We start from the raw sequence: 24,745 nt of genomic DNA, 5'->3' as shown, positions 1-24,745 counted from the left end.
AAATTCACGAAAAAAAAAAAAAAAATCCCTGGTGTCTAGTGGTTTCTGTCCCCCTTGGGGGCAGATTGGCCTCATAAAAATAGGCCAGTCTGCCCCCAAGGGGGGCAGAAATGGCCTAAAATAAATTTGCCCCCGTCCCCCAGCCCACTACGGGGTCGCTCCCCCTGCGTGAAAATGGCGGAAAAAAAAAAAGATCCCCGGTGTCTAGTTGTTTCTGCCCCCCTTGGGGGCAGATTGACCTTATGGTCTAAATACAATTTGCCCCCCAGGGGAGCGACCCTTGCCTACTGGGTCGCTCCCCATCTCTAAAAAAACAAACAAACAAAAAAAAAACACCAAATTCTTTTTTGCCCTGGCACCTAGAGGTTTCTGCCACCCGGGGGCAGATCGGCCTAATAACAATAGGCCGATCCGCCCCCGGGGGGGCAGAAATGGCCTAATATAAATTTGCCCCCGCCCCTTTCCCACCCCCAGGAAGAGACCCTTGCCTACGGGGTCGCTCCCCTTGCCTGACGTTGGCGCAAAAAAATAAATCCCTGGTGCCTAGTGGTTTCTGCCCCCCTTGGGGGCAGATTGACCTAAAATCGGCCGATCTGCCCCCAAAGGGGGCAGAAATGGCCTAAATACAATTTGCCCCTCCAGGGGAGCGACCCTTGCCTAAGGGGTCGTTCCCCATCTGTAAAACAACAACAAAACAAAAAGTCCCCGATGCCTAGTGAGATCGGCCAAATTAAAATAGGCTGATCTGCCCCCCATGGGGGCAGAAATGGCCTAAAATAAATTTGCCCCCAGGGGAACGACCCTTGCCTAAGGGGTCGCTCCCCTTGCGTGAAATTCACGAAAAAAAAAAAAAAATCCCTGGTGTCTAGTGGTTTCTGTCCCCCTTGGGGGCAGATTGGCCTCATAAAAATAGGCCAGTCTGCCCCCAAGGGGGGCAGAAATGGCCTAAATATAATTTGCCCCCTAGGGGAGCGACCCTTGCCTAAGGGGTTGCGCCCCAACTCTAAAAAAATAAATAAAAAAAAAGATCCCTGGTGCCTAGAGGTTTCTGCTCCCCCCCCCCCGGGCAAATCGGCCTAATTACAGGCTGATCTGCCCCCAGAGGGGGCAGAAAAGTTCTTTAAAAAATGCCACCCCTGGGAGCGACCCTTGCCCAAGGGGTCGCTCCCTTATGCCAATTTCCTTTCAAAATTTAAATCCCTGGTGTCTAGTGGCCGTTTTAGCAGCCAGATTGCTTTACAATCCGGCTGCTAAAACGCTGAGAGAGAATTCAAAGGGAAGGAAATACATTTCCTTCCCTTTGAAGCCTCTCTGGTCTCCTCCACGTGATCGGAAGAGAAATACAAAGCATTTTTCTTCCGATCGTGCTGGAAGCTGAGGCTTCCCCTTCCATCCCTGCCTTTTTACCCCACAGAGGGAGCGCTAGCGCTCCCTCTGTGCTCTGTGCCCAGGACGTAATGGTTACGTCCTGGGCACACGAGCACTGTGCCTCAGGACGTAACCATTACAACATTACAACAGAAGGGGTTAGATTATACATTAAAGGAAAATGTGTGGAAAGAAAAACCTCTGGCGTACTCAGATCTATATAACAAGTACCTAGAAAACAAACTGTGAAACTTGGAGCTCTGTCTTGCCCATACTGGAGGTACGGTGGCATAACCATAACTTCTCTCCTTTTACTACATGTTAGACCTGACAGCCTTAGGGTGGTCATCCCTAACTGTTTGCCTGCCTCCCTCCACATTTTGACACTTTTTTTGCTGGTTTTAGGTCTCTGCGCCCTTTACCACTGCTAAGCAGTGCTAAAGTGCATATGCTTTCTTCCTTAAAACATGGTAACATTGGCTCATACCCAAATGACATATTTAATGTACTTGTAAGTCCCTAGTAAAGTGTACTGCATGTGCCTAGGGCCTGTAAATCAAATGCTACTCGTGGGCCTGCAGCGCTCATTGTGCCACCCACATAAGTAGCCCCTTAACCATGTCGCAGGTCTGCCATTGCAAGGTCTGTGTGTGCAGTTTCACTGCCACTTCGACTTGGCATTTAAAAGTACTTGCCAAGCTTGAAACTCCACATTTTCTACATATGTCACCACTAAGGTAGGCACTAGGTAGCCCTTAGGGCAGGGTGCTATGTAGGTAAAAGGCAGGACATATACCTATGTGTTTTATATGTCCTGGTAGCGAAAATCTCATCAATTAGTTTTCCAGTACTGTGAGGCCTGCTCCTTTCATAGGCTAACATTAGGGCTACCCTCATATACTGTTTGAGTGGTAGGTTCTGATCAGAAAAGGATAGACAAGTCATATTTAGTATGGCCAGAATGCTAATACAAAATCATGCTGACTGGTGAGGTTGGATTTTATATTACTATTTTAGAAATACCACTTTTAGAAAGTGAGCATTTCTCTGTTCTTAAAATCCTTCTGTGCCTTACAGCCCGTTTCCAATCCACATCTGGACTAGGCTGGTTGACAGTTCTCTTGTGAATTTCACCCAGACAACCTCAAACACAGGATGCTCAGTTACAACTGCACGCATCTGCTTACTGAATGGGTCTTCTTGGGCTGGAAGAGTGGAGGGCCTGACACTTACATTTCAGAGAACAGTGGCCTGCCCTCACACAATGGACTGCCAAACCCCCTACTGGGACAAAAGGGGACCTCGTGCACTTCAAACCCCCCACTCTTTGAAGTCTCCCCCACTTCAAAGGCACTTTTGGGTATATATACTGGGTCCCTGGCCCTACCAACTTAGACACTTCACATACTCTGAACCAGATCCTGCAACCTGCCAAAACGAGCTGCCTGGTTGCCCCAAGGACTAACCTGGACTGCTTTGCCGTGAAGGACTGCTGCCATGCTGTTGCCCTGCAGCCTTGCTGGCCTCTGACTCTGCTGAGAAGTGCTCTCCCAGGGCTTGGATTGAGCTTGCCTCTTGTTTCCTGAAGTTGCAGGGCCAAAAAGACTTCATCTCTGCAAAGGAACGCCTTGTGTGTCGAAAATCAACGCACAGCCTGACAAAATCAATGCACAGCCTGCGTAGCGGTGAAAGAATCACTGCATCGCCGAACCTGAACGACACAGCCTGGCTCCCTTAGTGGATATCGACGCAGCACCAGCGTTGTGACCTGAACTTTGACGCACCACCCCCCTGGATCGACAAATCACCAAGTCGGATCGACGCAGCCTGACTTCCTGCTGGGGAAATCGACGCAGCGCCTGGCGTGCGACAGAAACTCAGACTCATCGCCCACCGGATCAACGCAACACCTGTGACTTCCTCCTGCACACCCAGAATTTCCATGCATCGTCCCTGGGTGTCAAAAACCTCGCATCCCAAAGAGGATTCAAGCCTGCGTGCTGGAATTCGATGCAAAGTCCTTGCCGTGTGGAAAAGAATCGACACATCGTCTGTGTGCACCCGGAAATCTGATGCACACCCTTCGTTTTACAAGCATCTCCTCCTCTGAGGTCTCAGTGCTTGTAATTTTGACACATATCAGGTACTTTGTGCTTTCAAGAGACAATTGTTGCTTTTAAGAACTTAAGACTCTTATTATTATTATCAAAGTGATATTTCAACTTATGATTATCAAATGTTGATCGTTTTGACCTTAATTTATTCAAATAAATTACTAATATTGTTCTAAAACTGTTTGATGTATTTCTTGTGGTGGTTTCACTGTGTTATTGCATGATTGATTACACAAATACTTTACACATTGCCTTCTAAGTTAAACCTGACTGCTCAATGCATAGCTGGCACAGGATAGTTTGGTTTGTGTGTGACTTACCCTGACTAGGAGTATGGCCCCTACTTGGACAAGGGTGTATACCTCTGCCAACTAGAGACCCCATTTCTAACACCACCATTTTCAGAAGGGGTGGAATGGGAGATACAGTGTCTGGACAAGCTGTAGTAAGAAGTTATTGTGAGAGGAGCCTTCAGGCTGGTACTTGTCGAGCTTGGTTTGCCACCCTTGGGGCTCAGGAGCCATTGTAGAAATGTGTAAATGCATAGAATGGAGGGTACACAGTACAGATAGTATTGTAAGCAAATATTTGACCTTCTACTCTGTAGTCTTCCAGCTTTGTGCCCTCTGAAAACGCCATTCTTAACTACATAGATGGTGTGGCACTGCCGTGGCTGAGTCATACACAAAGATTAGAGCTTGATGGTACAGTCACAATTGCTGAGATTCCTGCAGTGATCCGTAACATGCAGCAGAGTAATGCCTGTAGGACGACAGACTCCTGGTCGAGTTCTATAAACTCTTAGCACCTTATCTATTTATTTGTGTAGAGGTGAGGCACAGTGTTAACACCCCACCCCACATTATGTGACTTCTGATAACATTGTCCAAACCTGAGTGTAGGAAGGTGGTCTGGTGTGTGGTGGTACCCAGGGTACTTACACCTTATACCAGGTCCAGGTATCCTCTCTTAGTGAAGTGTAGGCAGTGTCTAGAAGGTAGGCTCTCTAGAGGTAGCTGTGGATGAGCAGCCAAGGCTTATCTAGGAGACATGCAAAGCTCATCCAGTACCACTGTAGTCACACAGCACTTACGCACAAGAAAGAAAACACTCAGTTTTACAAAAATAAAGGTACTTTATTTTTGGAGCACAATACCACACATTGCCATAAGGGCACCCCTCCAATAGGAGTTAATTAATACACTAAATATATACACTAGGAATTAGAAACAGGCATAGAAAAGGTTAGAAAACAATGTGAATAGTAATAACGAATAGTGGCTCTAGAGGGAGCACAAACCATATACTAAAACAAATGAAATGCAAACACAGGACCCCCAACTAAAAAAGTGGAATGTGTAGAGGGGAGCTGGGAGTACTAGATAACCACAGAGATAAGTAACGCAGTACATTCCAGCGACCAGGAAAGCAGGAATAAATCTCTGTAATTTCCCCAAGCCACCCAAAAGGAGGAAAGGAAGACAAAGAAGACACCAGGAGAAGACTGCAAGAAAACCAGCGGTAGATTCCTGAAGAAAGAAGACATGAGTCCAAGAGTCACAGTGGGGTCCAGGAGGAGTAGGAGCATCTACCCCCACAGCTGCAGTTTCAGGAGTTGGTCGACGGTGATGAAGAACAGGTCAGCACTGAAGCCGGAGAAGAGTTCCCCGATGGATGCAGATGATGTCCCACGCTTGAGTGAAGATTACAGATGGGTGTCGATGCAGGAATTCCACAAACAAGCCTTGGCAAAGGCAAACTCGCTTCGCGATTAGTGGAAAAGCAGTGCTGCCGGGGACCAGCAGGGCCTAGGAGGACTCAACCCATGAGGGAGAGTCACAGGTGACCCTTAGCGTCGCAGAGAGTCCACGGGAGCGGAGGCAGCACCCGCAGGAGTCTCACAGGACTGGGACACAGGAGTCTCAGAGGGAACCCATGCAGCACTACAAAAAAGAAGATCCCACGCTGCCGAAGAGCCACGCAGGAGGCTGTGCTTTGCAGGAAGGAGTTCTGGGGGCTGGAGCTGCTCATTGGCTGAAGATCCCTGGGATGAGGTGCCAACAAGCCCTGGCAGCTGCAAAAGACACAATGCACAGGGGTACTGTCCAGCATGGGAAAGCAAAGGCTTACTTCCACCACAGTTGGACAGATGGCAGAGAGGACCAAGAGGACTACTCCAGACCAGCTCTAGATGAGGGGCTATCCACACAGCCGGTCGTCGCTTGCTGTATGTGCCTGCAGTTGCAGGGGAGTGACTTAGGGCCAGATGTACCAAAGGATTTTACCTATTCTGTGTCTATGGGAAAAAGCTTTCGTACATATGGCCCTTAGTCAATCCAAGACAGATTCCTTCTTCTTCTTGTGCAGACTGAAGAGTTGCTTTCTTCTGAAGATGCATGGCAGGGGAAATGTTGCAAAGCTGGTAGGAGACGTGGAAATAAAATTGCAGAAGAGTCTCCTTTGTTGTTTGCAGCGTTGTTGGTTCCTGGAGGATCCAATCCCAGTTCAGGTGGCCAGAAGTCGAAGTGGAGGTTGCAGAGGAATCCTGCTGGAGTCTTGCAAGCCGAATCTGAGGACCCACCCAAGAGATAGAGACCCTAAATAGACCTGAAAAGGGGGATTGATCACCTAACCAGGTAAGCACCTATCAGGAGGGGGCTCTGACGTCACTTGCCTGGACTGGCCACTCAGATGTTCCCATTTGTCCCTGCCAACCTTGGAAACAAGATGGCAGAACCCAGGGACCATATGGAGGAACTCTGGGCACTACCCCTGGGGTGGTGATGGACAGGGAAGTTGTCACTCTCCTTTCCATTGTCCAGTTTCGCGCCAGAGCAGGGGCTGGGGGCCCCTGAACTGGTGTGGACTCATGGTTTATGCACAGGGGGCACCAAATTTGCCCTTCAAAACATACCAGTGCCTTGGAGAGGCTACCCCTCCCAAAGGGAGAGGGTGTTTTCTCCCTCTCCCAAATGAAATCCTTTGTTCTGCCTTCCTGGGCTTGATCAGATCAGCTTGAGCTGGGGGGCAGAAACCTGTCTGAGGGGTGGTATCAGCTTGGGCTGCCCAGAAAACCCTGTCTAGGCTGGTGGTAGCAATGCTGGTGGTCCTCTAAGGAGCCCCCAGAGTGCATGGGATCATTCTTCCAATACTTGCAACAGTACTGTGCTCTACAAGCACGGTTGCAGTTGATATTCAAATCAGACTGGACAAATGAGCTTAGACTGAGAGTAAGAGCAGTGCCCCTAAGATGAACACTAAGTGCAGACAGTTTTCGATCCTCCCCCAATAACTGAAAGTAGTGGGCTACTTTCTGCACCCAAACTGGTGAGGCTTTCATTCATGGCAGACACAGAATGAAACTTTACAGATTTATGAATAGACTGGATTAAAGGCATAAGAGCTTGGTTGGAAGTAATTTACAGGTGGCCACGTGGTATGATCATGTCATACCTTTGCAGACTTCTTCCACCTGGCTTGGACTAGTAATGTTATAAGGGGGTTCTGAAACTGCTTGAAATGCCTAGGATTTATTTTGACCAACCCTACTACTGGCATTACTCGGTTGTGTGCTTGAGATTCCAGCACGGCTATGCAAATACACCACAGTAGTCCTCTTATTTGCTGAAAGAAGTGTGTCAGTTTTATTGGAGTGGAGACACTCTATAACAAAGACTGGCTAAAGATTTAATTTACTGTATTAATACTAATGAGCTTGCATTTCCTTCCTACCACAAATATTTAGACACAGAGCTATGTAGGACCCCCTGCTCTCCTTAGCAAATCAAGATGTGTCACAATCCCAGGTTAATACGTGGAGTAGATATCTATTAGGGCATTAGACTGAAAAACTCACACCCTAGATATAGACTAACAAAGGTGTTGAGACTTATTTGTATGAATCCTAACGTATCCCATAGTTGAGCGCAGCACTGCATTGAGAAAATGTAACCTTGAGCACCTCAGCCTATTTCGTATAACCCTGTTGTATCAATTTTTTTCTCAAGTGATGTGCCTGGTTGATTATCATTATACTGTACTATAAGATGAAACTGACATTGAAGTTTATTTTTTTTATTGTAAAAACCAAAAAAGAAGTTTAGAAAAAATAATTAAAATATACATTTTTGTTTCTCAGCATATTTACCAAACCCTAGTGCATATAACAGAACTGGACAGTGTTTCTCATCATTAAAATATTTTCTAAACAAGTATGATAAACACATATGTACAACCCCCGTACACTAAATACTGGTCCTTGGGTGGAATCATCAAGAGAAGACTATCATTTTCATTTACTAGATAATATATGACTGTGCCAGATCAATGAACAATACTGTTGACTTTCTTTGAAAGGTTGTTTGAAGCACGTATGTATGTATCTCTGGGGGTCTCTCTATGGTGTTAACCTGACTAAAGAGCAACATGGTGCTAAATAATGATCATGAGCCCAGGTGTATGATTCAGGGTTGTATTCAAGTGGCATGTGGCATGTAATAACTCCATTATTAGAACTTTAATAGATTCACATGCTTGAATCCTTCCCCGTTGTCGGGATGGGAGTCCTTAGTACCTTGGAAAATAGACACGTACACTGTAGACCTTAGGCCCTTAGCTTAGTATCATATCACAGTCAGTTTTATAAAAAGGGCCAAACTTTAGAGTCAACCAATCAGGCAACACCACCCTTTAGAACCTTCCTGAGAGAGGCTGCCTCCCCACAGATTTTCCACTGCACATCATTCCAAGGAGTCTCCTCTGAGCTCTGCTCAGTTTTCTTCCAGTCACAGCTGCTTCAGAAACATTGTTTCTTCATTTTCATTATTTAACTTTATAAGAAGCCATTTTCTACAACTTGGTGCTTCAACCTGACAAGTATGTCAGAGACACCAAAAGAAGACGGTGTGTTTAGACCTTGTGGCACATGCATGAAGAAGAAGCTGCACATAGATGATCCTCATGAGGGCTCTATATACTCTCTCTACCCAGAACAGAAGACTAGAGACTGCAAGGTATGTCACATGTTTTATACATCTTCTAGAACACCAGTGAAGCATGCTAGATAGGTTGCAGTCACTCCTGCCTCTTCAGAACCTCCGAGGAAGGCATCCAAAAAATCTGTTGAGGGCTCTGTAAAATATCACATCCCCTCAAAATCACCTCATAAACGTGCCAAACTGCCAAATAAGGATCCAAAGAAGTCAGATTTCTCCTCAAATCAACAGAGAAATCAACTTCTGAGCCCCCAACGCCTCCAACTAAGGTAAAACATACCTTCAAAAAGCCAACTTCCTCACCATCTATGGTATCTCCGTTGACGAGGACAGCGGTGACAGTGCTGTCTACAGTCTCTCCTATGACTTCTATGGTCACACCATTGCAGTGTCGACGGCAGCATCCTGCACGTTGACGAAGTCATCGCTGATGACAGTCTTCATTACCATCGACCATAACCATTGCCTCATCGTTGAGACAATTGACGATGACTATCATCCCGTCAACGCTCTTGTCAATTACGCTCCCGTTGGTTTCCCTTGTCGACGACGCTCCTGTCATCTCTTTCGTCAACACCTTCTGTCGATGCTTCTGTCAACTACGCTTCCATTGACGCAGCTACTGTTGATGCTCCCATCGAGGGGTCTCTTTTCAACGCCTTTGACGACAGGGCAACTGCCTTACAAATGATTTCACAAATTACACTAAATTGTCAACAATTGAAACACCGCTGATGAGGCAAAGAATCACCACCCTGCCTCAATTCACGACAACAACAACGTTGACAGCCCAAATAAATCTGAATTCTATGAAACATGCACAACTAACACCATCTATAACATCACCAAGCAAGGTGTCAACGCTCCTGCCATCCCACCTGCTGGATGACGATGAATCTGATGACAATGGCTTTTATGGAGTTGCAAGGAGTACATCTGAGCTGCTTGTCAAATATCAAGACTACTCTGAGGAAGAAGAGTATTATGTTCAGCAACATTGTTCGCAACAATGTCATCAACTTTCGAAGTACCAACAAGACATGTTATGTGTTCCGTCAGCCCTTATATCTGATCTTCAATCAATGTTAGCAGATAATAGAACACATTTCCCTCCAATAGCTATTCCTGTGCAGCAAGTTCCAGCCTCTACAGATGTGATGCCTCCTCATACACTTCCTCCTCTGCCACAGCATTTGGCTACAAACCCAATCGCACTCCGCTCTCCGCTGGTGGTGCTACTATATGATCTATCTTCTTCTGAAGAAGAGAGAGAAGAAGGTGAAATTCAGACATATCAAGATGAATCGGATGACTACATCTTGCTCACGCCAGCATCCCCAACACCACCTACTGTTGAGTCATCTCAAGAAGAGATAGGATGTTTCCACAACCTCTTAGGAAGAGCGGCCACACGATTCAACCTGCTGATGCCTTCAACACAACAGGACTGTCTTCTTTATGACTTCAAAGAGCCCTATCGGAAAACAGTCAGGGCCAGTCCCATTATTGATTATGTGTGGAGCGAGTGCTTAATGATCTTGCTTAATCCAGCTACAGTATCTGCAATATTGGCCAAACTGGAAAAGAAATACAGAGCCTCAGCAGATGCTTCTGCCTGCCTAACAGTGCACCCTAAACCTGATTCACTCATCTCACAGGCAGCACAACGGAGATCAAGAAACCCCTCCATCTCTCTGACAGCACCACCTGATAAAGACGGAAAACATCTTGATAATATAGGCAAGCGTTTTTCAGCAATGTCTGCCATGACTGTCAGAGACGCAAGTTCCTTGGCACTCCTCAGTAGATATGACAGACAGTTATGGTCAGATATATCTCAATATTTGGATGAGCTCCCTGAAAACATCAGAGGGGAAGCACAGAAGGTGTTGCTGGAAGGCCAACTTTCTTCCTCTGAAATTATTGACTGTGCCTTAGACATTGCCTCTGCTGGATTTAGACAGCTGGCAGGAGTGGCAGTACTACACCATCAAGGAGAGCTTAAGGCCACTAACTTCAGACCAAAAGTCCAAACAAAGATACTGGACTTGCCATATAATGGAGAGGCTTTGTTTGGCAAGTATGTGACTGAGGCTCGCCAAACTATCAAGTAGGACACAGACACTCGCTAGACACATTACAGTACAGGAAAGTGCGTTTTCATGGTGCTAGAGGAAAAAGACCACCCCTTCTTTCATGGAGGATATCACCAGTATCACTATCCAGCATACTTCCTCAGTACTCAACAGATCCAGTCTCAGTCTCATCAGAGACAACCACTAGTGGCTGCGTACAGTTGACCTCCTCCCAGGAGAATGTCCACAAGACAAGTTAAGGACACCTCCTGCAGACAATGACTGAATGAGTTTAGCTCCGGGACCTTCAGGTCAGTGGCAAGTGGCATCCTTCACATTGGGGCCTACACATAAATCTTCTCAAGTTAAGGGCAGTATACCGGGCACTGCAAGCCTTCCTTCCCAGGATCAAACATTCTATGGTGCTTGTCAGAACAGACAACACAATGTCAATGACTTACATAGAAAGGGAGGAACTTGATCTTGCCTACTGTCTCAGGAGGCTCTACTAATCTGGAGCTGGTGTATCCACCTCACAGTGCACCTGATGCGGAACACGTGCCAGGACACCAGAGTGCCATAGCTGACTCCCTAAGCAGGATTAGGACCACTTGTCACGAGTGATAATTGGACCAGGGAACGCTAGATTCCATCTTTCTCCAGTAGTCAATCCAAGTCTGGATCTCTTTGCAACCCCACAAAGAGAGTGCCAAGTGCCAATTCTTTGCAAGCTGGCATCCCCATTGGGGGTCATTGGGGGATGTCTTTTCGATTGCATGGTCAGGCATATTTACTCAAGCCTTTCCTCCTATTCCTCTCCTTCTAAGTGTGCTCAACAAGATGAAAGCCAAGCCCTGTCAGATCATATTAATAGCACCTGCATGACTGCGTCAGCACTGGTTCTCAGAACTTCTCCTACTGACTCCCATCATACTCAAGCCAACCCATCTTTACTGACAATGAGCCAGGGGCAAATTTAGCATCTGGATCCCATCTCCCTCTGTGTTTCAGCCTGGCTCCTGAATTCCAAGAATTTGGTCATCTGAATATTCCAAAGGACTGTAGAGATGTACTTGCTAAGGAGCAGGCAGATAGTACTAATAAAACATACTGCCTGAAGTGGAAGACTTTCTGTCCGTGATGTGCAACTGCTAAAGTACATCCCATCGCCTCATCTCCAGAAGAGATCTTGCCTTACCTTTTGCATCTAGCAAAGTCTGGATTGGCCCACCCTTCCATTAAGGTGCACCTTGCTGCTATTTGCCGTTTTAGAAGATCATCAGATAAACCATCTTTATGGTGTGTCAGGCTCATTAAGCAATTTCTCAAGGGATTGTTCAGAGCTTTCCCCCCAGTCAGAGTCCCTCCTCCGACATGGCAACTTAACATATTGGGACAATTGATGAAAGTTCCGTTTGGGCCCATCCATAGAGCGAGCTTGAAGTATCTTTTCTGGAAGGTGGCTCTACTCCTCACATCTGCACATAGGGATAAGGAGATTCAGGCTTTTACCATCTAACAACCATTTCTCCAATTCAGGGCAGAGTCATTTTACAAACTAATCCAAAATACATTCCAAAAGACCTCTCGGACTTTCATCTCAATGAGCCGGTAATCCTTAAATCATTATTTCAAAACCCTCAAATCATTATTTCAAACCCCTCAGACTACAGCCGAGCGAGCCCTCCACTCGCTACATCTCAAAAGATGTATCAATTTCTACTAAGACAGGACTAAAACCTACTGGAAGAAAAACAGCTCTTTGTAGCCCACAGTACACCTAGGAAGGGTTGTCCTGTAACAAAACAGAGCATATCCAGATGGAATTCCAGTGCTGTTGTTAATTGTCATCAAAAGGTGGGCTGGTGTTTGAACTCTCCAGTGCATGCACATTCCACGAGAGCCATCTCCGCGTCCAAGGCATTGTTTGCAGCAGTATTGTTGCCTGACATCTGCTGTGCAGCAACATGGAAAAATGCACGCACCTTCACTCAGCACTTCTGTTTGGATACAGAAATCCTGAGGGATGCAGCAATGGGCCAGGCAATGCTAAGACATCTTTTTCAGTAAAGGTGAGCCTTTTCCATCTTCCCTCCAGCCACATAGTCTATGTTATGCACAATTTTCTCTATCGCCTCTCCATCTTTGCTATGTTATGTTGTTAATCTCCTTATATCGATTAATAATAATATACACTAGTGCGTAGGCAGTCTGAGGAAAGGCAGCTTCTCTCAGGAGGGTTTTAAAGGGTAGTGCCGCTTGTTTGGTTGACTCTAACATTTGGTCTTTTTGTAAAATGACTGTGATATGATACTAATCTAAGGGTCTACAATGTAGGTGTCTATCAAGAAATTGCTTTTCTAAGGTACCGGGGACTCATCTCGATGACAGGGATGGATTCAAGCATGTGAAGCTATGAAATATTCCTATACTGGAGAACTACAGTTACAGATAAGTAACTATTTTCTTACCTGGTACTGATTGCTAATTGTGACTAGTATTTTTGCGACCAGTGTGGAATTTTGAAAATTGACGCACATACTATTAAGTAGGTTCATGTGAGAAAGTAGCCTCTTTCTAGCCTTGTTACCCCCACTTTGGGCCTGTTTGTGAGTGTATGTCTGGGTGTTTTCACTGTCTCACTGGGATCCTGCTAGCCAGGGCCCAGTGCTCATAGTGAAAACCCTATGTTTTCAGTATGTTTGTTATGTGTCACTGGGACCCTGCTAGTCAGGACCCCAGTGCTCATAAGTTTGTGACCTATATGTATGTGTTCCCTGTGTGATGCCTAACTGTCTCACTGAGGCTCTGCTAACCAGAACCTCAGTGGTTATGCTCTCTCTGTACAAATTGTCACTAACAGGCTAGTGACCAATTTCACCAATTCACATTGGCATACTGGAACACCCTTATAATTCCCTACTATATGGTACTGAGGTACCCAGGGTATTGGGGTTCCAGGAGATCCCTATGGGCTGCAGCATTTCTTTTGCTACCCATAGGGAGCTCTGACAATTCTTACACAGGCCTGCCACTGCAGCCTGAGTGAAATAACGTCCACGTTATTTCACAGCCATTTACCACTGCACTTAAGTAACTTATAAGTCACCTATATGTCTAACCTTTACCTGGTAAAGGTTGGGTGCTAAGTTACTTAGTGTGTGGGCACCCTGGCTCTAACCAAGGTGCCCCCACATTGTTCAGGGCAAATTCCCCGGACCTTGTTAGTGCGGGGACACCATTACATGCGTGCACTGTACATAGGTCACTACCTATGTACAGCGTCACAATGGTAACTCCGAACATGGCCATGTAACTTGTCTAAAGATCATGGAATTGTCATTCCAATGCCATTCTGGCATTGGGGAGACAATTCCATGATCCCCCAAGTCTCTAGCACAGACCCGGGTACTGCCAAACTACCTTTCCCGGAGTTTCACTGCAGCTGCTGCTGCTGCCAACCCCTCAGACAGGTTTCTGCCCTCCTGGGGTCCAGCCAGGCTTGGCACAGGAAGGCAGAACAAAGGACTTCCTCAGAGAGAGGGTGTTACACCCTCTCCCTTTGGAAAAAGGTGTCAGGGCTGGGGAGGAGTAGCCTCCCCCAGCCTCTGGAAATGCTTTGATGGGCACAGATGGTGCTCATCTCTGCATAAGCCAGTCTACACCGGTTCAGGGATCCCCCAGCCCTGCTCTGGCGTGAAACTAGACAAAGGAAAGGGGAGTGACCACTCCCCTGACCTGCACCTCCCAGGGGAGGTGCCCATAGCTCCTCCAGTGTGCTCCAGACCTCTGCCATCTTGGAAACAGAGGTGCTGCTGGCACACTGGACTGCTCTGAGTGGCCAGTGCCAGCAGGTGACGTCAGAGACTCCTTCTGATAGGCTCTTACCTGTGTTGCTAGCCTATCCTCCTTCCTAAGTAGCCAAACCTCCTTTTCTGGCTATATAGGGTCTCTGCTTTGGGGAATTCTTTAGATAATGAATGCAAGGGCTCATCAGAGTTCCTCTGCATCTCTCTCTTCACCTTCTGCCAAGGAATCGACCGCTAACTGCTCTGGACGCCTGCAAAACCGCAACAAAGTAGCAAAGATGACTACTGCAACCTTGTATCGCTGATCCAGCCGCCTTCTCGTCTGCTTTCCTGGTGGTGCATGCTGTGGGGGTAGTCTGCCTCCTCTCTGCACTAGAAGCTCCGAAGAAATCTCTCGTGGGTCGATGGAATCTTCCCCTTGCAACTGCAGGCACCAAAAGACTGCATCACCGGTCCTCTGGGTCCCCTCTCAGCACGACGAGCGTGGTCCCTGGAACTCAGCAACTCTGTCCAAGTGACTCCCACAGTCCAGTGACTCTTCAGGCCAAGTTTGGTGGAGGTAAGTCCTTGCCTCCCCACGTTAGACTGCATTGCTGGGTACCGCGTGATTTGCAGCTGCTTCGGCTCCTGTGCACTCTTCCAGGATTTCCTTTGTGCACAGCCAAGCCTGGGTCCCCGACACTCTAACCTGCAGTGCACAACCTCCTGAGTTGTCCTCCGGCATTGTGGGACCTTCTTTTGTGACTTCGGGTGAGCTCCGGTTCACTCCTCGTCGTAGTGCCTGTTCCGGCACTTCTGCGGGTGCTGCCTGCTTCTGTGAGGGCTCCTTGTCTTGCTGGGCGCCCCCTCTGTCTCCTCACGCAATTGGCGACATCCTGGTCCCTCCTGGGCCACAGCAGCATCCAAAAACCCTAACCGTGACCCTTGCAGCTAGCAAGGCTTGTTTGCGGTCTTTCTGCGTGGGGACACCTCTGCAAGCTTCTTCACGATGTGGGACATCCATCCTCCAAAGGGGAAGTTCCTAGTCCTCTTCGTTCTTGCAGAATCCACAGCTTCTACCATCCGGTGGCAGCTTCTTTGCACCCTCAGCTGGCATTTCTTGGGCATCTGCCCACTCACGACTTGAGTGTGACTCTTGGACTTGGTCCCCTTGTTCCACAGGTACTCTCGTCTGGAAATCCATCGTTGTTGCATTGCTGGTGTTGGTCTTCCTTGCAGAATTCCCCTATCACGACTTCTGTGCTCTCTGGGGAACTTAGGTGCACTTTACACCTACTTTTCAGGGTCTTGGGGTGGGCTATTTTACTAACCCTCACTGTTTTCTTACAGTCCCAACGACCCTCTACAAGCTCACATAGGTTTGGGGTCCATTCGTGGTTCGCATTCCACTTTTGGAGTATATGGTTTGTGTTGCCCCTATACCTATGTGCTCTCATTGCAATCTATTGTGACTGTACATTGCTTGCATTGCTTTCTATTGCTATTATTGCATATTTTTGGTATTGTGTACTTATATCTTGTGTATATTTGCTATCCTCATACTGAGGGTACTCACTGAGATACTTTTGGCATATTGTCATAAAAATAAAGTACCTTTATTTTTGGTATATCTGTGTATTGTGTTTTCTTATGATATTGTGCATATGACACCAGTGGTATAGTAGGAGCTTTGCATGTCTCCTAGTTCAGCCTAAGCTACTCTGCTAAGCTACCTTTTCTATCGGCCTAAGCTGCTAGACACCTCCTCTACACTAATAAGGGATACCTGGACCTGGTGCAGAGTGTAAGTAACCCTTGGTACTCGCTACAAACCAGGCCAGCCTCCTACAGTTCACAAAATTCTGAATCGTACCTGGTGACAATCTGACCTACCTCATCATTATTCACGAGGTACATTGCAAATTTTGACTCACTACAAATATTAACCATAACAGGGATGATAGCCCACTCTGGTCAGTAGACCACCTTAAGAAAGTACCATCTTTCTAGCATAGTTACCCTCACTCTTTTCCTAATGTCAGTATGTTTAGACTGTAGTTCACTGGGATCCTGCTAACCAGGACCCTAGTGGCAGTGCTTTCTCCTCTAAATTTGGTTGCTTGTTAACTTTCTCACCCTACAATTGGCACCCATGTAAGTCCCTAGAATATGGTACTTAGGTACCCGGGGCATTGGTACACCAGGGGTCTCCTATGGGCTGCATCATCCATTGTGCCACCCATGGGAACCCATGCAAACGATGTCTGCAGGCGTTCCATTGTGTGAAATTGTGTATGACCCTTTCACCACTGATATAAGGCTTTCCTTATATCCTGGTCACTGCACTTAGACACGGTAAGTCACTCCTCTGGTAGTCCCTTCAGCCCAAGGGTAGAGTGCATGTCCCTACTTGTGAGGGTACCTTTGCATGAGCAGGGAACTCCATTCCCTGGACTTTGTAAGTGCAGGGAAGCCATCTTAAGGTATGTAGTGGACACTGGTCAACACGAGTGGTACAACTACATAATTGCCTCTCCAAAACTAGGCATGTTTGGTATCATGCAACTACACCAATTCTAGTGCTAGTTGCATAATCTCATGTGCTCTGGGGATTCCTTAGAGGATCCCCCAGTTCTGCCTGTGCAAACCTACGGGCTCTGGCTGCCAGCCCACACTGCTGCCAACCACAGAGATGGTTTTGCCCTCCTGCTGGCGAGCCTGGGTTAAGCACAGGAAGGCAGAACAAAGGATTTCCTTGAGGGGGAGGTGTGACCACCTTCTCCTGTGTATTAGGTGTCTAATGCTTGGGGTGACTTCTGAGCACCCCCAGACTGCTATGAAGGGCACATTTGGTGCCCTCCTTTCATAATTCGGTTTGCACCAGTTCCCACTCTGGTGTGAAACTGCACAAAGGATTGGGGAGTGACAACCCCTCTGTCCAGCTCCTCCCCTAGGGAAGTGCACAGAGCTCTGCTAGGTGGCTGGTTGATTCTTCCATCTTGGAGCATCTGACTGGTTAGGCCAGGTAGATGACGTCCCTGACCCCCTCTGATAGGTGGGTCACTTTGAAGAGTTACCAACCCCATTTTAGGGTTACTTAAGGGCTCCCCTAGGGTGGGTCCTCAGATTCATCAAACAAAAATCTGCAAGACATCTTATGCTCCTGGCCTCTGGAACTACTGCTGGTCTGCTTTGGAACCGAAAGAAGTGTGCTTCTGGTGGGAAGGCTACCATTGCAACATTGTTTCTCTGGATCCTGAAAGAATTCTGCAACATCCAAGGCTGTTCATCCTCCAGGGTCACAAGAATTCTGTTTGCACCTGGAAGCATGAAGGAATCTCCTTTGGAGTGAAGGAGTCACTCCCCTGCATCCGCAGGCACCTCAAGACAGCATCGACCAGCTGGTGGGATCTGCTGTCCCACAGACATCGAAAGGCTCTGCATCACAGGTGGTGGTTCTGTGGCCTCCTGAGTCCTGCTTGTCTTCTGACCAACTTGGAGACGGTGGGCCCCTGCTCCTGCCACTCATCTGGAACTCCTGTGCAACACCAAGGCTTGTTGACTTTTTCTCTGGGAGATCTTCAGGCATCAAGAAACCCCAGCCTCTAGCACTCTGCATCTCAAAGATCAGCCTCCGTTCTGCAGCCCCTGCGACGTGGGACTTCAGTTTTGTTGTGCTGCTGAGGCCTCCTTGACTCCCTGCGTCCATCAACTGTGGGTCACTAGTGGGGCTCTGACCACTTCTGCTGGCCTCCCTGTGTGCTGAGGGCCATCCCTGACTTCCCCTCAAGGGTATAGTCTCCTGGACCTTGCTGGTCCCCAAAAACTTACAAATCTATCTTTAGCTCCTGCTTGCAGTTGCCAGTGCTTGTTGGTGGCCTCGCTGGTCACCGACCCTCCTGCAATCTGGTGACTGAAGTGGAACAGCTCGTAGGTGACTCCTAGGATCTTCTGCAGCTCCTAGACCTCTCAGCTGGACTTCTTACTTCACCAACTTGCTAGAAATGCACCTCTAGGAGGGTGGGCATTGCCACCTGCACCACCGTGGCATCTTCGAGGGTGCTGGACACTGTCCCCTTTCTTTTCGGATTTTCTACGTCCAGAATCCGTCCTTGGGTTCCACTGGCATGGCGCACCGGTTGTGACAGCAGATGGACAACCAAGGCCTCGATTGACTTCAGAAAGGGTTTCTGACGTAATTTCACCCCCATGCATCCGGGTCTCCTGGTGTAGGTACTCCTGTCTTCTGGGTATCCTTGGGTGGGGACACTCTTCACCCTGCCTCCTTTCTTTGGGTTTTCTCTGGGTCCACTGGGAAGGGTCCTGAAACTCACGAATTCCAACAGTGACTTCCCTGTGTTAGTCTTTGGGACGACCAGGTAGATAACCACTCTGCACCCAGTCACTGGAGACACTTGCTGTACTTACCTTTGGTGGTTTCGTTCTTCCCTGGCTCCTTTCTAACTACCACACTTACCTTAGTTGGGTTCACGATTTTCCTTTCCACTTACTTGGTATGTGGTTTGCCCCACCCTGTACATTTTATACTACTTGTGCTTGTTATTTGGTGTATATATTGTGTGTATATATATCCCAACTGGAGATATACCAACGCTAGTCTAGTAGTTAGTGCTGTAATAAAGAATCCTTTAACTTAGCAACACCTGTGTGATTCTTTCTTGTATGGGGTTTACTGTCTGACTGCTGTTGCATTGCAAGTGCTTTACATTCCTCCTGGATAACCTTGAGCTGCTCACCTCAGCTACCCCTAGAGAGCTTTTGCTATCTGGATACCTAAACACAATCACTAAGGGTTTCCTGGATACCATAAACTGAGCCAGCCTCATACATTGGTGGCAGCAGTGGGATAAGACACTTGCATTGCTGTACCACTTGGTCAGCAGTGACTTTCCATGCGAAAGATCACCACTAGCTATTGGTTACACACTACACTAGTAACTTCAGGAACTTCTAAACTTTTGCCTGGGTAGTCAGGCGGTTTACCATAGCCCTTTCTCCAACCTTTTTAAATGTTTAGAACCTTAGAGTAGATAGCTGCATCGCATACACTACTCTAACATTGTGTCCTTAGTTGAGGGAGCTGACAGGACCCAGGCCTCTAGGTATGAAGGTCTTTAGTTCAAGTAACTGAGGACCCTGTCTGCAGCTAGGAAACTTAGGATAGGTAGCAACCCTACCAAAACTATTCTCCTAGGCTTATTTCTTCACGATGAAATTTCAGATCCTGAGAGGGAAAGAGAATTAGTTAAAGAGGGTGAGCTATCAGTGTTGGAAAGAGAAGTATCCGGTACTTCCTATGGCCACGCTGTACAGAAACATAAGGATTCTGGGGAGAACCTTGAACCAGCAGAGAGCTGTGCTGATAGCACAAGAGAGGGTCATAGTAGTAGGCCCACTTTTTCCTCCCCCTGGGTTGGTCAAAAGGGTACCCAGGAGGAGTAGATTCTCCTCATCATCCTCTTGTCTAGCCTCAGCATCTTCTGCTGGGACCATCCACTCTTGCTCAGTCGAGGGATCCTTAGATAGAGGGTTCAGCTTGCTGAAGCTTGAAAAGGCTAAACTCAAGCTGAGAAAGCAGCTAGCTCTTGAGAGAGAGAGAGAGGCTCTAGCAGTGGGGAGGGAAAGACAGAATTTGGGGTTAGCATCCCATTGTGGCAGCATAAGAGAGTCCAGGTTCAAGGAAGACACCTTTGATTTCAGGATTTTCAGCAGGATAGTCCCCCCTTACAAGTCTGGGGATGACATCCAGAAGTGTATCACTGCTTTGGAGAGGGCCTGCAAAGTCAAGAAGGTCCCTCAGAGGCAGTAGTCAACTATCCTGAGGCTCTCCTTTGCAGACCAAGGCAGAGATAAGCTTTTTACTGTTAGGGAGAAAGATGCAGATAACAACCAGGTCTTGAAAGAGGATCTGATTGATTAGTTAGGACTCACACCTGAGGAGTATAGGAATAAGTTCAGGGAAACGCATAAGGAGTCCTCTCAAGACTGGGTAGACTTTGTGGACTATTCAGTTAAGGCTGTGGAGGGATGGCGTGGTAGTAATATACATGACTATGAGGGCCTTTGCAATGTAATCATGAGGGAGCACATCCTTAATAACTGTGTGTCTGAAAAGCTGCATTAGTACCTAGTGGACTCAGATCTGAACTCTCCCCAAGAATTGGGAAAGAAGGCAGACAAATGGGTTCGCACCATGGTGAGTAAGAAATCTCACACTTGAGGTGACCAAAGGAAGAAGAATTCTTGTACGACCCAGGAGAAAGATGTGGGAAAAGACTAATGAATAAAGGAAAGTCTTCATCAGGCCCACTATCCTACAGCCACCATGTATTTGATCATATTTTAAATATTTTGTTTTAAACTGAGTTGCAAGGTAAAAAAATATATTAAACTGTTTAAAAGTTTGTATGATAGTAAACAGTGGTCTCCTGGACAGCTGCGTCCTCACCAACAAACTTTTGTTTCCATTACAAAGGGGAAAGGGTCCCAAGTAGACTTGTTGCCTTCTTCCTTTAACAGAAAAATTACCAACTCCTTTGAAGTGTCTGCAACTTTTCTCTGTTTGGCATTCGTGTTTCGGTCACAGGATATTCATACATAAGCTACTGATTTAGTATTTGGAAGGGACACCTGAAATAGATATCCATTCGAAATCCCAAGTTTTTCTGACTCCTAAAATGAGATTAGAATATAGGAAAAAGTATAGTTACTGTCGCAAACGCTGAACTGGAGCATTTGCAACCACAAAAATGTGTGGCCTGATGTATTGCATTTTTGTAGTTATTGGTTGTGCTGTGCACATTTCATCTTTCTTAACTAGGGTTTCCTTTTTTCTTTTTCTTTTCAGTTATTTCCATTGGTTTTGCTTTGCTGGATAAGGTGTCTCTCAAGTATTTTCAAACATAGAGAGAAACTGACAGCATGAATTATGTTTCATGAGCTAACAGAAATCCCTAATAAATGCCACTAAAGTAAGAGGTTTCCCTGCGTTAAAAACAACTTCTGTGTATAGTGTAAACTTACTTGGGAAGTAGCAAAGTGCTGAACAACACATAAGAGCCCATGGGGACAACTTTTTACAGTGAGGCAGGTAGCAGATAAGTTATACTCTGCAGGGGGTTATGGTCCCTGAAGATATGTCTTTTTGCATGTAGCCCTGCAGGAACCCCAACCCCAGCAGGCATTGTACCCACAGGTTAAGAGTAGAGTGCCAAAACATCCTCAAACCCAGAACAACAAAAACACCATGTAAAGACTCTAAGCCCAGCAGACATTGCCTCCACTGGAGTAGGAAGCAGAGTACCATCATGACAGCATTCCCAAATACACATGAATGCCTGCCAGGACAACAAGACCAACAGACATGGTCCCATCCGGTTGGGGAGAAGAGCATTAGCCTGACTCCAATTGTCTCACCAAGTAATGGCCTACCAGAACCTCAATCCCAGAAGGCATGACCCCAGTTGGGGTGGAAAGCAGAGTTCCCACATGGCCCCACCCCAGCATTTACGAATGCATTCCAGGGCACCTAGCACACAGGCATGGTCCCAGTGGGGGTGGGGAGCAGATGATCAGTAATCCGCACCTTCATGCACGTTGGACTTCTGGGACTCCAATCCAATCAGGCATGGCCCCCAAGTGGGTAGAAAGCAGATTGCCAACCTGCCGCCACCCACATCACAACATAAAGGCTTGCCAGATCCACAGACATTAAAAAGGGACTGGGAGCCATTGAGGGGAGCAGGGTTGATACTGGGTAATTGTAACGTGTCATCATCACAGTCTAATTCTGTGGTAGCAGCAAAAGCAATCAAGCTAAGTAGCCCTACTTTGAATTGCTGTGCGACCCTCTCTCCTTCTCCTCACCATTGCTTTCGCTGTGCACAATAGTAGCAGAAATAGCACTAGTAGTTTATAGGTAGCAAGTCACTTTGCTGCCCTGCCACCTTCATGTTCTTTTGTGTCTTCACTGCAGTTTCAACCCAACAAAGATTCTGTATGGTATGTTTTTACTGGCAGAAAGTATTTGAAACCAGAATCCATTTTCAAGGCACCCATTAAATTTCACGAGGGAGGATACATGATTAACAGCATGGTTGGCAGCCAAACACGCCATCTAGGCGTGACTAGGTTTTCTGCAAACAGGGTGAAAGCAAATAGTGTGGGGTATCGACTTGCCTATATATATGTATACGTGTGTGTGTGTGTGTGTGTGTGTGTGTATATATATATATATATATATATATATATATATACATATATACATATATATATATATATATATATGTTCGGTGGCATAATCTGTTCGCCTTGCTGTCTTGGATGACTTAATATCAACTTCATTTTGAACTTTCCAATCTGCATTTCTTCAAAAGAGATTCAAAGACATGACTGGTTTAGAAAGCTTTCTTCCTTAGGCTCAAAGCAAAGACCACACACCGCAGACTGTGTTGCGTGCTATCTGTGTAAATAAGTGCTTCAGGATCCCCACATAGGGGTAGTAAGCTTTATACAAATGCTGCCCGACAATACAATATCTATTGTGTTTTTATCAATGTATTTTTCATTTGTTGGAAGGTATTTGAAGTACTGTAAAGCTAGCTCTATGGAGTAGCAAAGTGTTCAAAAGGGAACATGTTTATTTTAGCAGGAAAACCTTGAATATGAGGTGTTGTTGATACAAGCGCCTGGTCTGGTTGAAACTAGATCACGGAAACCGCATTGTGATGGAGGGAGCGTGTAAATTTGCAGTTAGTATGCTGCATGCAAGCAAACTTTAACACTTGTTGTTCACATTGCAGATTTTTAGTTATTTTGTATACAATTATGCATATTTACTATTTGGGGAACTGGTATCTAAAGTAATGTTCCCTGAATCATGTAAGATTCCATAGATGGTCAGAGCTGGGATTAGATCCCGGGCTTTAGGATCCAAAATCAGTGAGCTAGCCGCCAAACACTATAGCGAATAACACATCATTGGCATATTTAGGGAACTTTTGTATATTAGTCACCTGTACTCCGGATTTAAATTTTTTTATTAAAGTTTTGACTGTTTTTCATAGAATCACAAGATTCCGGATACCTTTATTTCTGTTTCCGATGGCTTTTAATCCGATTTAAAAGGGAATTTTCATTCAATGATATTCTGAGGATATGGGAGGTAAGAACATTTTATTTATCTTTGTTTTAAGAGGGGCGTGAAGAAAAATCAGTGGTCCATATTTTATGCGGTGCAGACATGCTTTCAACAAAAAATTTAAAGTTTCCGATATTCATCTAGCAAATAACTGCAAGTAGTGTGGGATTGTGAATCACTGTCTGGAGTGATTACAGGCAGACCTGTATGGTTGGGTGAATAAATGTGTGGTTTGTAGTATGCCCTATGCGTGAAAGGCTGGGTGAGGTACATTAAGTCCTGATGAGGTCTGGTCTTGTTGTGGTCATCTTAATGCTGTTGGCATGTATGTCAGTGTTTAAAGAAGTAAGTACAAAAGATAGGACATGATAGAGGAAGCATTTCCTTTACGTACCCCATGTAAGAATATTCAAGTAGTGGGTTTGTTATTCCTTTCTTTTTTAGAGTGATAGTGCAACATGCAAAAGTGAACTAATGCAACATTATATATAGGTGCCTGTTTTGAATAGACGAGTGGGCCCAAAATCAAGGAAACACACAGAATCCACAAGACAGTGTAGTATTGGGTCCATCCAGAAGCAGTGAGAACGCAACAAAAGGACACTTCCGTAGACGGAGTGTGGGGCCCACTTAGATGGGAACGCCACTCAAAGGAGCCCACAGAGAGGACGGCTCATCTCAGTAGAAGGCCTATAATTGTCTACCCATGAAGCGAACAAGCAAAAGCCAATTCAGTCAGCCCAATCTGCATGGTTGGTTTTCTTGAGGTGACTCAATATCATTTATTAGATATACATTTTTCTTTTTTATTGTTTTCCAACAGCAACAAAATAGTCTGTTTTCCCTTCACAGAGGTACTTGTTTCAGTATTGTTTTCCTTCCTCTCATAATTCTGTAAATGATTATTTACGAACATGCCAAATTATATCTCCAAGTTTTGTCCTATGTTTGCAATGCCACTGTGATCATTTCTGTTTCCCCCCACATTGCCATTATGCTGTACTTCCATATCTGTCACTTAGGTTTTGGTGTCAGAGGGCTAATTAAAATGACACATCTTCCTCCATGCCTGAAGACCGTTTGATTCCCACCAGCTGCATTCTCCTTTGTTCCGCTAAGGCCCACTCACACACTGCACCCATCTCAATGCTAGCCATCTACTGGCATGTAACCAGTGTATCTTATAAGAGACTGCTAGCTGCAGATTCCTTACCTTTGATTTTCCCAGGCATCAGGCTGGATCCGG

At 46.2% G+C, this 24,745-nt stretch overlaps 1 protein-coding gene across 2 annotated transcripts in view; it reads left to right on the top strand.

Moving 5' to 3' along the window:
- The window catches only part of TBC1D15 (TBC1 domain family member 15), a 439,633-nt gene that overhangs the window by 349,005 nt on the left and 65,883 nt on the right, over window positions 1-24,745 (top strand). For both annotated transcript variants that reach the window (XM_069229563.1, XM_069229562.1), the window contains one exon: window positions 23,426-23,523. In XM_069229563.1, coding sequence (XP_069085664.1) covers window positions 23,426-23,523 — 98 coding nt within the window. The remainder of the gene's footprint in view (window positions 1-23,425; window positions 23,524-24,745) is intronic.

The sequence above is a fragment of the Pleurodeles waltl genome, chromosome 4_1 (assembly GCF_031143425.1).
Source record: "Pleurodeles waltl isolate 20211129_DDA chromosome 4_1, aPleWal1.hap1.20221129, whole genome shotgun sequence".
Classification (NCBI taxonomy): domain Eukaryota; kingdom Metazoa; phylum Chordata; class Amphibia; order Caudata; family Salamandridae; genus Pleurodeles; species Pleurodeles waltl.
The sequence above is the reverse complement of the archived record's forward strand: the minus strand, read 5'-3'. Positions and strand labels throughout refer to the sequence as shown.